At 44.1% G+C, this 15,323-nt stretch overlaps 1 protein-coding gene across 3 annotated transcripts in view; it reads right to left on the bottom strand.

The window, feature by feature from the left end:
- Positions 1-15,323, bottom strand: part of PCTP (phosphatidylcholine transfer protein) — a 225,151-nt gene that overhangs the window by 1,484 nt on the left and 208,344 nt on the right. For 2 of the 3 annotated variants that reach the window (XM_089316995.1, XM_002719280.6), the window contains 4 exons: positions 8,161-8,278; positions 5,242-5,321; positions 1,669-1,840; positions 795-862 (listed from right to left, as the gene is read on the bottom strand). In XM_089316995.1, the coding sequence (XP_089173121.1) occupies positions 795-862; positions 1,669-1,840; positions 5,242-5,321; positions 8,161-8,278 (438 nt within the window). The remainder of the gene's footprint in view (positions 1-794; positions 863-1,668; positions 1,841-5,241; positions 5,322-8,160; positions 8,279-15,323) is intronic. The other variant, XM_008271264.5, reaches the window with a different exon arrangement.

Genomic DNA, 15,323 nt, shown 5'->3' with positions numbered 1-15,323 from the left:
ATGGGATGGGATGGCAGGAGCTGCTGTGGCAAGGCACCGCCTTCTATTTTGGCTTTGGTTGGCAAAGAGCGAAGACATTTCTGAGATACCATTTCCTGAGAAGTAAAAAGATGAAACAAAAAACACAGGAAATGGGATTAAATTGGGGTGCTGGATTCTTCTCCCAAAAACAAGGGAAAGAATTTGCTTTATAGAATCAGAAGATGGTAAGGGTTTGGGGTCAAAGAATAGAACATAGTATTATTTAGCTAGTGCTGAACATTGTACCAGAGACATGTCCCAAACATTGCCCTATGGAATACCACTCCCAGGATAGCTCATATCCATCTTTACTTTCAAAAAAGGAAAAAGTAATGACTTCCCTCAATAAAACAAGACAGTCAATAGCAGAGGCAGGATTCAAAATCACATCTGCCTGACATCAAAGCCGTGTGCGTTGTCTCTAAGCCAGGTCAGCCTGTCTTCCTCCACCAGACACAGCTACAAGATGCAAAGGCACTGTTGCGCCTCCAGGGAGCAGACTATTGTCCAGAGGTTCCAGAGAGTGATCCTGGCTGGGTCTCAGGGAACTAACAGGGAGGCGCTGCCCTAGCAAGCTAACAATTCTTTGTCTTTTGTCCCTGCCTCTATCCTGGATGTTAGCAAGCCCAGCCCTGACCAAAGTCACTCAACCAAGCTCTTCATAAAAGAGCCTCATTATGCCTGAGACAATGTGTCTCTTCAGCCTGAGAGCCCTGCAGGCTAAGTCAACATTTGTCAAACACACTTCCCCCTCCTGCCTCCTGGGAGCTCACCTTGGCGGCCCAGTTAATGAGCCAGGACGGAATTTGGCCACCCGGGTTATCGAAGTAATACATGAAAACTAGAGGGGGAAAGAAAGGACAATTGAGAAAGAGGGAAAAAAATTGGGACATTCCAGCAACAAAACCCTCTAAACTTTATACTTTCATATTCTAGCCTAGAAAATACAGAGAGAGGTAGCATATAATTCAGCTAGATTTCTGTCTCCAGTGACTTACCTAACAGCATATTTATATATAAGCATTTTCAAAAAACATAGCCACAGGCTCATTCTGCTACTATTTATTAAAAACATGACAAATACGAGACACTCGAATATAGTCTCTCATTTAAGCACCCTAAGCAACTGGTAAAGTTAACCTCATCATTTTGTAATTGACAAAACAGAGACTCATAAAAGCTAGGTGACATACTCGAGGTGAAACCTACCGAGCATCAGAACTGTGGCTGAGATTTTTGCTGAGGAAGCAAGGCTACACTTGTTCCTCACACCCTTCCCTCTGCCCAGGGTGCTCTTCCCTGGAGACTGCAAAGCAAACACGGCAGGTCCTACCTCTCAGGGTTTGTGCTAACCAAGACCTGCATCCTCCTAGCGGACCTGCCAGCCCTCTTAGCTAGCCTGAAATGAATTTTTAAACCTTCTTGTTGACTTTTTGTGTTTGGCTTTCACCTGGGCAATGCAAGAATCAGTGAAGAATGGAGTGGGTCAGATTCAGACACTTAAGTCATGCTCCAGCTAACTTTGAGTGGGTGGATTACGCCTCTCCCCATGTGTATTGCACTAGTGGCCACCCTCTGACCTCCAAGATAAGCTCCATGCACCTGCCACACCTCTCCATCAGTGTGGCCCGCGTGCCCTGGCTTTACCTTTGCTTCCCATCTTGCCGTCGCTCTCAATCGCCAGGCTCTGCTTATAGCGCTTCACACGGATCACACCTGGCCTTTCGGGGAGCTGAGGCACAGAGGTGCTCTGGGCCAGGACCACGTGGATCTTCCGCCCTTCCACGTCCAGTTCTTGCCGCTGCCGAATGTACACATACTGCACTGTGAGTTAAGGCATGGCTCCATGAACAGGAAGCAAGGGCACGTGCTGCTATCTGTGAGCACCTCACACACCTGCTCGCTCTCCCCATCTGCACTGCAAGACTGACTGCTCCTCGTACTACTTAGTATTCTCATTTGAGAGCATGCCTGGAGCAGAATGACTTCTTGATGTCTTTAATTATGCTAAGAAAGTTTTCCTCCTTTCACTAAGAAGGTGTTAGGAGATGGGAGAGGATTAGTCCCTTATCCGTTGCGTGATCCTGCATCTGAGACTCTTTCGCTAAGTAGGACAAGGGAGTAACACTGCCCATTAGGCAAGCTTGGGGGGTCAGAAACAAAGAGTGGGGCAGAAGAAGCACTTGAAAGACTATGGTGTTACTCCTCTCTGTCCTGTTTTTTATGGATCTCTGTGCACAGCAGATATTGAATAAGATGTCAATTGGTGACTTAGGAAGACACTTGAATGCCTGAATATTTAATAGGCACATGCTTGGTTCTAGGTTTCTACTGGTTCAACAAGAAAAACAAAGCCATTTCATCTCTGTAAACATTCACAGAACAACCACCAGTTCCATGGCCCAATCCTAGGCAAGATAATTAAATCCCAAGAATTATGAGTCACTACTCATTGAATTCTTACCACATGAGAAACATCATGTGTTTTACACATATAGCAGATCAAATACAATCTTAAAAAGACCCCATGAGTAGGTACAAGTACCCTCATCTTACACATGACAAAATTGAGGGTCAGAGGACAAAGAACTTATCCAAGACCCCGTAGCCCAGCTGAAGTGATGGAACCTCAATTCGAACCCAAACTCCAAAACTTAGTTAGAATGTCACAGCTAGATGGGGTCCAACTCTTTAACATGTGAAAGTGGCATTGATAATTTCAAAAACAATGTTGGGTTTCACACTAGAAGCAATGAGAAGCCTAAAACAAAAGTCACTCTAAGAACAACACAATTACATTTAGTACAACACAAGAACAACCCCAGCCCCATGCCACCTTGTCTCTGTAGTACCTCCTGTCACCCCATGCCTCCCACTTGGCAATCTATGGCCCCACTCTCCAAGGACTGAGGAGTAAAGTCCTCAGATGGTTCAGGGAAGAGATGACATTACTCTGGTTCTGGCTTTCCTTTCTCTTAAGTCTTTGTCTTTTTCTTATAGTAAATATTGTCATCGTATCACTCTCCACAACTTGTGAACAAGAGACATCACCTGACACCTCAGTGAGGAAAGATTAACTTGACATAGTGACCAAAACTCTGCAGAATGTCTTTAAAGCATTGGCGATGCCAATATACCATATAGCCTACAACTGGAGAGCCGTCAGTTCTCTGAGGCCCGGAGAAGTGAACAGCCTTTTTGAAAGTCACACAACAAACTAGGGAACGTGCTTAGACTTAACCTGGAATCTTTTGCTTCAAAACTAAGGTTCTTTTCTATCAGAATATTCTCTGCTCTGAAGAATTAATAACCCTTACCAGAGAGATCTACACACAATTTGCAATGCATAATGACATTTTGCTTGATGATAGACCATATACACAACAGTGGCCCCATAAGATTATAATGGTGATAAAAAAATTCCTATTGCCTAATGATGTTGTAGCCCTTATAACACATTATTCATGTGTTTGTGATGATGCTGGTGTAAACAAACCTACTGCCTTGGCAGGTGTTTAGAGGACAGCACCTACAATGACATACAATACCTAATACTTGATAGTAATAATAAATGATTATGTTAGTAGTTTACATATTTACTATCCTTCTGTGGTTGTTTGGAGCATACTCCTTTCATTTATCAAAAATAGTTTATTGTAAAGGAGTATGCTGTGATAAGCTGACCACAACCTCCTACGTCTCACGTTTACTGTCCTTGGATTGCATCAAGAGACCAGGTCAAGTGATTGGCCTAGGCCATGTAGGTATGTACAAGTATACTCAAGGATGTTCACAGAGTGCCGAACCTGACACACTTCTCAGCATGTGTTTCCATTATTAGGCAATGAATGGTTGTCCCTATATAAAGACAAAGAAACTCATTACAGGACTGTGTGGCATTGGAAAACCAATGAAATGGAACTTCAAGGAGCCCCAAGTGTCCATTCCTGAGCATACTGAATGGGAGATCAGAGAGGTGAGATCATGACCTGTCAGGATTACCAACAGCTGGACCTGAGTCTCCAACTTGCCTCTGCCACCAACTACCTGTGTGAACCTGAGCAAAGTCCCCAACTTCTCTTGCCCCAGTTTCCTTAACTATTAAGTGGGACAGTTGGTGACAGGATTTAAGACAACCACATAACATTTAAAGGATTCATTAATCAACAATTTGTTGAAATGCAAATGATGCCTGCCCAAATGAGCAGTATGTGGATATTTTTGTACCAAGAAACAAACTGTTAGGGTGTTTGTAATCTAGTTGGAGGCAAGGACAGTCACAAAAAAAAAAAAAAAAAAAAAAAAAAACAAAACAGAAAAACACATACAAACACACCCATTTTCCTTCTCTTTCTAGAGAGTATTTAGAAACATGAACATTTATACAATATAAGAGCTAGAAAAGGGCCCAGTGAGCATCCAACTCAATGTCTCCCAAACATTATTTTATTCTACGAGAGCCTTTCTTGGGAGGATCTCCTATGGAAATTCAACTGTAAAACATTCAGCTGCTGTGATGGAAGGAAGAAGTGATGCAGTGAAGTCTCCCCTATCTGTCTGTCATCCTACTCCATCCCGCCCTCCAGCAAATGTCCACTCCACCTTCCCAGGCTACTCTGAAGGGGACTTCTTAGAACCTTGGAGTGCCAGCTAAATTTCCCCACATTTCATTCAACTGTTTCATCTCATAAGCCAAGAAGTGGGGAAAAGGGGCAGCACACCTCCAACATCCAGAGTGAACAGCTAAGGAGGGATGGCCTTGGAGTCAACTGACACCAGAAGTAGGTATGGGGAGAGCAGGAAATGTAGGGGCCTGAGTGCCGGCGCCTGCTCCATCACTAAGAACCTCGATGCCTCTGTCAACCCAACCCTTTGGGATCCCATTCCTGCCCCGTAGATTGAGGAAGCTATGTTAAGAATTCCTTACAAAGAGTGCCTTCTGGGTCCCCAATTCTTGGGTCCAATAATTTCAAGTCCTAGGCAGCTAGAAAGTATGAACTGCTCTTCAATGACCACAATTATGGGTGCTCCATGTGGTCTGGCCCAGACATCACATTCTGAGGTCTCCAAAGCCACTTCAGCAGATGCTTCAGCAAACATCAAAGACAATGCTGTCCTCTCCTGCTGGGAGACCAGCTCCAGCACCCCTGCACTGGGCGATAGCTGACAGGCACAGAAACACAGAGGGCTGTGGAACAATGTGCTTTGTGGAAAGGATACATCTCTGTTGGACATGGGGAAAGGGTACTTCACCTCCCAGTAGACCACGGTCTCTCCATTGCAATCCCTTTCATAGAGTTCTAAAGGAGAACAAAAGAAGTTAATGCATCTGGAAATGTCCCTGGCTGCAACAAACAAGAAGCCTACATAGGATGACCTTGGGGTATGATAAACCACTAGCTCCCAAGGCATAGAATTATCCTGTTACAAAGTCAGGAAAATCAATTACCATAGATACCTTGTTTACAATCTAGAAAACAGAAAAACACAGCAAAAATAAATGAGCCTACCAAAACTTGTCCTTTATATAACACAGACAAGATCATCAGGTTTGTGAAACCATCCAATAATAAATTGTCAGAGGTTTTAAAACCAGAATGACCACCAGATGTCACTAGAGTACCAATAGTTTTGCTTTTGAGACCTTTCCCTCAGTTTCTTGACAAACTATAGGTAGATAGCCTGAGACTGAGGCAGTCTCTTAGTCTAGAGCATTCAATGGGTAATGAAGCTTCTGGAACCAGCAATGTCCTCTCTAAATGCTAGCAAGTATCAAGACTAAGTTTCTTGTCTCTTTCCCATGTTTCTTATTTCTCTGTCATATTTCTTCACATTATTCCACAGTACAGGGACCATATTCCTTTAATACTCACTCCATTATCCTACAGCACGCAAACAGTAGTCACTTCTTGGAGGCAGGTAATAAAGGAAGCTAGTGACATACATACCTCTGCCCAGTCTGTGCAGTAAGTAGCTGAGCTAGGGCAACTGCAGTAGCCAAGAGTTCTTGAGGAAATGCTGAGGGAGATTAGCTTAGCTTTTAACAAAAAGCCCACTGGAAGCAGATCATGGGCTAAAGAAATTGCCAGCCCATTATTGCCACAGGTGGCTCACAATGGCCCTTGAGGGGAGGGGAGGAATGGATATGTGGTTGCATTTACACGCTCCAAGTTGATTTTCCCTTCTCCCATCAGCATTTCAATTTTCCTTCAGGGTATCACCATGCTCTAGGTTTAAGCAAGATTGAAGCTGCAGTAATTCCAGGGCTTGGAAAATGAGTAAGACATGGTCACGGTAATTAATTCACGGATGTGGCTCTTGATCTGAATCTCAGTTTGCCACCCTAGCAAGTGCAGACCAAAAGTGGCTCAATAAGGCTCTCAGGTACTCATCACATCCAGGAGGACCAGCGGGAAGCTTCCAGTCTCAGGATTGTTCTAGCAAAGCCAAATTGCTCTTTCCCCTCGACTAGACACCCTAGCACAAGCTGTTGATGCTGGGTAGGAAACAACAGGGGATCTTCTAAAGTCAAGATGCCTTAGCTGTCTCACACACACACACACACAATACATTTTGCTTGTTGTCTGCTTCTTCACATTGGCCTTTTACAAACTGAAGCCCTGTGTGCATGGTGTTGGCAGAGTCTGGCTCAAGAGACTGCACCATGGCAGCTGGGGAGATAGGGCCAGGGAGAGTCTGGCTGCTCCCAAAACAGAAAGGGCCTTTCAGAACCCAAAGTTCCCCAGACGCATGATGAATGCTCACAGGGTATACGCCCATGCTCCAGGCTGAGCTGGTGAGAGCCAGTCCTGGAACTCCGGCTGCCATTGCTAGGAACATGGAGTCTCTTTCCTCTGGGGTTATCTGCATGGTTAGTACCTATGCCTGGATCTTCCGATGGACATATCAGGTGGGAATCTGCCAGAGAACTAGGTCACCACAGAGGACAAGAGAGGTCAGAGATGGAGAAAGAAACATTCTGCAGGAAATTACTGGAGTTTCCAAATGCAGCTGTCCTAGAAGACAGAAGCCCCTGTCTGTCAACACCATGAGCCAATAAACTTTTTTCTTTTCTTCTTTTCTTACTCTTCAGCTGACTTTTTGTTACTTGCAACCAAGAGTCCTGCCTAAAGACTTGATGTGCCCCTAGTGAACTCTGTTTTTCTAGTACCTTCTGCTAGAGATGGCAAAGGTCATACTCCAAGTGCTAGGTGGAACTCTAGCATATTTCATAACTCTATAGAGTAAAACCTGAGGCCAGGTAGCCATGATAGGCACTCGGGGGTCTGGACCCTCCTCCATACTTGTAGTACTGACAGTAGAGCAATGGCGAGTTCAGCTAGGCCATCCTGCAGGGGGTGCTTCGTGCTTTCCTGCTTCACTCATGCTACTCTGTGGGTCTAGAATGCCCCTAATTCACTCATTTCCTCATCCCCTCACACACATGTATTCTCATCTGCCTGGAAAACTTTAATTCAACTTCCAAAACAAACCTCAGACTTCATCTCCTTCTAAAAGCCTTCCGTGACCACCTAGGCACATGGGAAAGTAACAGCAATGAGAGCAAAGTAGTCCCCAGAGCAAACTGTGGGGTGGGTCTAAGAATATGTTAGCAGCAAGTACTAAGGACAGCAAATGTACCTGTCAGACTTTTTTAAGGATAGGTGGTGTGGCACAGTGGGTTAAGCAACCATTAATGGTGCCTGTACCCCATATGGGAGTACCTTGCTCAAGTTCCAGCTACTTTGCACTTCCTATCCACCTTCCTGCTCCTGTGCCCCCTGGGATCCAGCAAATGATGGGTCAAGTACTCACTTGGGTGCCTGCTATGCACGAGGGAGACCCAGATGAACCCCCTAGCTCCTGTTAGCCTAATCCTGTCCTGGCTGTTGGAGAAATTTGGGAAATAAACTCTCTCTTTTTTTCCTTTATGTCCTTCTATGTGTGTGTGGGGGGGGGGTGAGTGTGTGTCCCCCTCTCTATCACTCTGCCTTTCAAATAAATTAGTCTAAAAATGACTCATGTCAAAATTTAAAAGGAAGAACAATTTAGTAGAAATTAATTCTAGTCCTTTCTATTGGTAGAATAAATAAGAATAGATTTTACCATTTAGTTTTTTCACAAGTGGGCATTACTCACCTTTAACGTACTGGTCCCACTGTTTTCTGTAGTCTAAGTCCATGTAGACGTCTGCAAGCAGTGCTGGTGAGCAATCCTCCAGAACACCAAAGACTTTATACTCATAAAGTCCACTTTCCTGGTGAAACACATCAGGGAGAAACAATGTATTGGTTCCCAAGTTGGAAGAAAGCTGAACACCGGGTGAAAAACGGCTGGGGATGACCTGCACGCCACCCTGACCTCCTCTGTGGCCTTAAGTGACAGAATGGGAACAAAGCAAACGAGGCCCCTGCTCTCATGGATCTTGTACTACTCAGGCAGGCATTCGTGGTGAGGACGGCTACATGTGCCCGCAAGTAATTTAAACAGGAATTAAGAAGGATTAGGAGATAATTCAGTAGGAGGTATCTAGGGTCAGGAAAGGCAACCATGGTGGGCAACATTTATCAGGATCTCTTGTTCTAATATAAGAATGAGCCAACCATAGGAAGATGGAGAAAGCCAGTTTCTGGCAAGAGGAAGGCCCTAAGGTTGATGAACAGGATGCCTGAAGAATTTGGAATACAGAGAACTCTGGGCGGCAGAGAGTGGTAGGAACCAAGGCTAGCAAGGCTGTGGGAGACGGACACCACTGGACTTGGTAAACAGATTAAGAGGCAAAGATTTTGTTCTCAGGGAAGGCATTTGACCTCCCAGTCAAGATGCCAGTTGGGATGCCCACATCCTGTATCAGAGTGTGTGGGTTCAAGACCTGACTTTGCCTCCGATTCTAGCTTCCTGCTAATGAGCAACCTGGAAGGCAGCAGGTGAGGGCTCACATAGTTGGACAGCCGCCATTCAGATGGGAGACTTGGACTGAGTTCCCGGTTTCTGGCTCTGACCCTGGCCTTCCCCTAGCTATTGTGGGCATTTGGAGAGTGAACCAGTGGATGGAGGCTCTCTTTCTTTCTCTCTCTTCTCTTGCTTTCTATTTGCCTCTCAAATATACAAAATAATTATTCTTTAAAAATTTATTCTTATTGCTATGGAAAACTACTGGATGGCTTTAAACAGGTGAATGACCAGATCTCATTAGGAATTCAGTTCAGAAATGACCAGATCTGAGTAATAGTTTTTAAAGATCATTCTTGCTGCTTGGTAGAAAACAGATCATAAGCAAACTAAGAGATGGGTTAAAAAAAAAGTGCAATAGTCCCTATAAGAGATGAAGATGACACTGACTTGAACCAGGAGGCAGTAAGAGTGAAAGTAACAAGGAGAAGGTGTGTTGGAGTCAGAGTCACCAGGGATTACTGACAAGTTGGCTGCTGGGGAAGGGAAAGAACCAAGGACAGCTCTGAGGCTTTTGTTTGAACAACTAGGTAGGAGGCAGCTCTACTTTCTAAGACAAAGAAAACTCTGCGGTGATTTGTGGGCTCTGGAGGGAATCATGGGTATTCCTGGAGTTTGAAATGCTCATTAGACATCCAAGTAGGGGTGTCATGCAGTCAGCTAAAGTTCTGGGGGGGGGTAGATTTTTAAATATGCATGAGGCATAACGAACCCCACCACAGTATTTTATCAGTTCCAAGACAGATAACTTATCAACAAGTGCTTCTTTATAAAGGACTCAAAACGGGAAGAAACGTCTGCCTCAGATCGTCTTAGTTCCTTTTGTTCAGAAAGAGACCAGTTCTAGATTCCAAGTCCAACAAGGGTTGCCTTGATTTCATGTGAAGCCATATCCTTGTCCATGAGGGTCCTGGACCAGCAGTGACCCCACTGCACACATCACTCTCTGTACCATGGCAACTTACAATTTTGACTCTTAAGCCTCTATTACTTTTTCTTTTAAGATTTATTTATTTATTTGAAAGGCAAAGCTACAGGAGGCGGAGGCGGAGGCAGAGGCGGAGGCAGAGGTGGAGGCAGAGGCAGAGGCAGAGAGAGAGAGAGAGAGAGAGAGAAAGGTCTTCCATCTTTGGTTCACTTCCCAAATGGCTGCAACAACCAGAGCTGAGCTAATCTGAAGCCAGGAGCCAGGAACTTCCTCTGGGTCATCCACGTGGGTGCAGGGGCCCAAGCAGTTGGGTTATCTTCCACTGCTTTCCCAGGCCATAGCAGAGAGCTGGATCAGAAATGGAGCAGCCAGGACTCAAAATGGCACCCATATGGGATGCCGGCACTGCAGGCAGCAGCTTCACCCACTATGCCACTGCACAGGGTTCCTAAGCTTCTATTGTTAAGATTAAAACAATGATTCTTAGATTAATGTAAAAGCAAAAGTAGGGGCTGGCGCTGTGGTGTAGTGGGTAAAGCTGCCACCTGCAGCACAAGCATCCAATATGGGTGCCAGTTTGAGTCCTGGATGCTCTACTTCTGATCCAGCTCTCTGCTAATGGCCTGGAAAGCAGTAGAAGATGGCCCCAAGTCCTTGGGCCTCTGCACCTGTATGGGAGACCTGGAAGAAATTCCTGGCTCCTGGCTTCAGCTTGGCCCAGCCCCAGCCATTGCAGCCATTTGGAGAATGAACCAGCAGATGGAAGACCCGCTTCCCTGCTCTCCCCCCTCTGCCTCTCTGTAACTCTGCCTTTCAAATAAATAATCTTTTTTAAAAAATAGGGAAAGTAAACAAAGAAAGATGGATTGTTAGAAGAACCTTTGCTTCGATGTGCTAGTACAGTGTTAATGACTAGTTGTTCATGCCTGAAGTCACATTCTGAAACACCGTGTCATGGGTAAATACGGAGAATACTCTGAGAGACATTAAAGCTTCAAGCCTCCGGCTCGGGTGGCCCAACCCAGGCATAATCACAACCCAGATTAGGAATCTCAGACGTAAACAGAAGTAACCGGCAAGGGAAAACCACAAGTCAGACGTTAAGGACCACGCGGCTCTACAAATATGTAGCTTCACACAAGGGTTTCTAACCAGTGAATGACAACCAGGATATCTGAACTTACTGCCACATCACGGATGACCCGAGAGAAGGGTGGGCCTCAGAGGGCACATCTCCTTCTACCTCCTGCCCCCTCTCACCTACACACATGAAAACACAGCAAGCACTGATACAAGCCCACATATTTACAACCATGCATGCAAATTTTCCTCATAACTTTAGAGGCAACAAATAGCAGCTTGTTCAAGAACACAGGGACCCTGTTTTCTATAAACACAAGAAAAACAGATATTACATGTTATGATAAAAAGATGCCCAACCTTACATGATTTAGCTTTGTGTATCTGCATAGACTAAGACAAATTTCTTCCTTCAACCAATTCCGTAGCAAACCTTAGTGACCTCAATCCTATACATAGCATAGAGAATAAAAAGCACTCTAGGAAGAGAAAAACGGAAGCATCACTAGAATGAACTATTTTGACAATTTCCCTTATTTTATCTAGAGATTTGCTTGCCTATTTGAAAGGCAGAGTTACAGAGAGAGGGAGGAGAGAAGTTGGTTGAATGCTCCCTTCACGGCAGAACTGAGAAATGCCAGAACGTCAGTGAAGCAGGTGCTCAGTAATGCCTCCCCTCCTCTGTCAATGAAACGCTCTTCAAACTCCCCGCTCAGAACACCTTCTCACCCACCACTGCTTTTTAAAAAGGATCTCACCCACACAGGTGCAGGGGTGCAAGGACCTGGGCCATCTTCTATTGCTTTCCCAGGCCACAGCAGAGAGTTGTATTGGAAGTGAAGCAGCCAGGACTCGAACCAGCATCCACACGGGATGCTGGCACTACAGGTGGCAGCTTTACCCGCTACACCACAACGCTGCCCCCTACTGCCCCTATTTTTTATAGAAGGAAGATTGAACTACTGCCCAAGTTTTCAGGCATCATACCCAAATAATCTGCCTCATTCCATAACCCAGTCCCTCTCACCCCAGGCCAGTTTTTGCACTGTCCTAGGAAAGCAAAACGCATACAACAGGGGGCGGGAACAAGGAACACTGATAAAACACAGCTGGAGAGAAGTGACTGCAGCTCACAGGAGTGAATCATCTCCTGTAGAAAGAGCTGGAAGGGAGGAGCCCACAGGCTCCAAATGCCAGTTTGATCGCTTCATGCTGTGCATATGGGTTGAAATATTGCAATGTACCACATAAAGATGTGCAAATGTCACATGTAAATAAAAATGCTTTTAACATAAAAGAAAAAAAAACCATAGAATGTTTAAGAGTGAACCTGAGGCATAATAGGTCAAGACTCCACCTGTGGTACCAGCATCCCACATGGGCACCTGACTGCTCCACTTCTGATCCGGCTCCCTGCCAATGCACCTGGGAAGGCAGTAGAGGATGGCCCAGGTCCTTGGGCCCCTGCACCCACGAGGGAAGCCTGGAAGAAGCTCCTGGCTCCTGGCTTTGGATCAGCACAGCTCCAGCAGTTCCAGCCATTTGGGGAGTGAACCAGTGGATGGAAGACTTTCTCTCTCTCCCTCTCGTTCTGTTTGTCTCTCTTCCTCTCTCTGTCTATAACTCTGCCTTTCAAATAAAAAATAAATCTTAAAAAAAAAGGATCTCAGCAAACATACTCATTTGCATTTCCCCTTTAAAACACTCAATTAGATTTTTTACAATTATAAAAAATATGTGACATTTTGAAAATGCCAAAACAACAAAGAATGCCACAAATACCTTCTGATTGCATCTGGCATGCAGTATCTCTTTCTTTCTTTCTTTCGACAGGCAGAGTGGACAGTGAGAGAGAGAGACAGAGAGAAAGGTCTTCCTTTGCCGTTGGTTCAACCTCCAATGGAGTGGACAGTGAGAGAGAGAGACAGAGAGAAAGGTCTTCCTTTGCCGTTGGTTCACCCTCCAATGGCCGCCACAGCCGGCGCACTGCAGCCGGCGCACCGCGCTGATCCGAAGGCAGGAGCCAGGTGCTTCTCCTGGTCTCCCATGCGGGTGCAGGGCCCAAGGACTTTTGCCATCCTCCACTGCACTCCTGGGCCACAGCAGAGAGCTGGCCTGGAAGAGGGGCAACCAGGACAGAATCTGGTGCCCGACCGGGACTAGAACCCGGGGTGCCAGCGCCGCAGGCGGAGGATTAGCCTATTGAGCCGCGGCGCCGGCCACTATTTCTTTTACGTAACTAAACATTTCAATGTGTTACAAAACGGGTATAATATGGTATAAACAGTGTGTGTTTTTATTTTTAACTTAATATTATATTGAGGTGATGAAGAGTTCACACCTAGTTTAATTATTCTACTAAGATTATGTTCACAGATATTTTGATGAGAGTAAATACTTCCAGAATAATCATGCTTGTAAAAACACTGGGTCCATAATTCTAATCATTTTTTATGAGAGGACTTCCTTCTAGATGAATTTCAGGGTAAATGCATTAACATTTTAGAGCTCTATTTCCAAGGAAAGTTCAAAACATTCATTAAAGTGGAATTAAAATATGTAAGTTTCTTTTGGTGAAAAAAAAAACACAAAAACCCTGAAATCCATGCATACTTTTTTCATAACACACATTGCCCAAGAACTTTTTGAAGACCCTTTGTATTTTTTGAAATGCTTTAAGAAAGTATGGACCAAGTATGTATCATAACCAATAGCAAAATATCATGTTACTAGGATTGTATGCCGTTGTGTGGACAATTTGGTATGAAAAGCATAATTCATAGTTTCATTTGAGCAAAGTTTTTATTACTGATGTGTAAGATCTCTTCAAAATTTGACACATAAATGCTTTATAATATTTGACATGTTTTCCCAATCTTGCTAGCTTTTGCTTTAATGACTCCAAGTAAGTTTACTCAGAAGATTTCTGAATTTCCCTGAAGCTCCTTCTGAAAACTTTCTGTAAAAATGGCTCAATTTCCATACCTAGAATAAAAAATCCTAGAATGTTTTTTAATTCCCCATTTATAGGACATTCAGTGTGCTATACTTCAAATGATAAAAGGATTATGTTGGTGCTTATAAATTAGTCAATTTCATGTGTTGGATAAACTTATCAGAAAAAAAAAACAAAAGATGTCTTTCTTCCTTGGTACCAAGAAGCAGCGAAGATTAGAAGGCAGAGTAACCAATGCCATCTTACTAGTCCAAGTAATCAATTTTAGTTCACAATTGATCAGACTGATAGGTCTAAGAGTCAAAGGGATCACACAAACAAGACTAGTGTCTGCAAATACTAACTGATAGAATCAAAAAGGGAGAGAACAATCCAACATGGGAAGCAGGATACACAGCAGACTCATAGAATGGCAGATGTCCTAAATAGCACTCTGGCCTCACAATCAGCCCTTAAGGCATTCGGATCTGGCTGAGGAGCCCATGAGAGTATTTTAGGCATGGAAAGCCAAGACATTCTGGGGAAAAAAAAAAAAAAAAACCCTAAATGAAAGATCTCCACGAGTGAGATCCCAGTGGAAAGAACAGGTCATCAAAGATGGAGGTAACTTTCTCTGAAGGGAGGAGAGAACTTCCACTTTGGCTATGACCCTGTCTGAATAAGATCGAAGTTGGTGAACTCAAAAGGCTTCCATAGCCTTGGCAACTCATGACTACAGCCTAGGGAGATTACTGATGCCATAAACAAGAGTGTCAATTTGTTAAGTCAACAACAGGAGTCACTGTGTACTTACTCCTCATGTGGGATCTGTCCTTAATGTGTTGTCCAATGTGAAGTAATGCCATAACTAGTACTGAAACAGTATTTTACACTTTGTGTTTCTGTGTGGGTACAAACTGATGAAATCTTTACTTAATATATGCTAAATCGATCTTCTGTATATAAAGATAATTGAAAATGAATCTTGATGTGAATGGAATGGGAGAGGGAGCGGGAGATGGGAGGGGTGCGGGTGGGAGGGAAATTATGGAGGGTGAAAGCCGTTGTAATCCATAAACTGTGCTTTGGAAATTTATATTTACTAAATAAAAGTTAAAAAAAAAGAAGGCAGAGTAGAAATATTCAAAGAGTGTCTTAGCATCATTGATCAGCTAAACCAATGCCAGCAACTGTAGACCTTTGAACAATTTGTTAGGTGAGAAAAACAAACATCTCTCCATTTAAGTCATTGTTAGTCCACTTTTCTATTACTTGCAGCCAAAAGCACTCCTAACTGATCAAGTGGTCCTTGCTAACAATGTTGAATTTTAACCTATAATTTTACCCTATAATCCTGGAAAAGCACTACAGGTTAAGAAATCCACCATCCTTTGTATTCCATAAAAA

The sequence above is a fragment of the Oryctolagus cuniculus genome, chromosome 17, assembly GCF_051225735.1.
Source record: "Oryctolagus cuniculus isolate XC-2025 breed Fujian yellow rabbit chromosome 17, ASM5122573v1, whole genome shotgun sequence".
NCBI lineage: Eukaryota > Metazoa > Chordata > Mammalia > Lagomorpha > Leporidae > Oryctolagus > Oryctolagus cuniculus.
The sequence above is the reverse complement of the archived record's forward strand: the minus strand, read 5'-3'. Positions and strand labels throughout refer to the sequence as shown.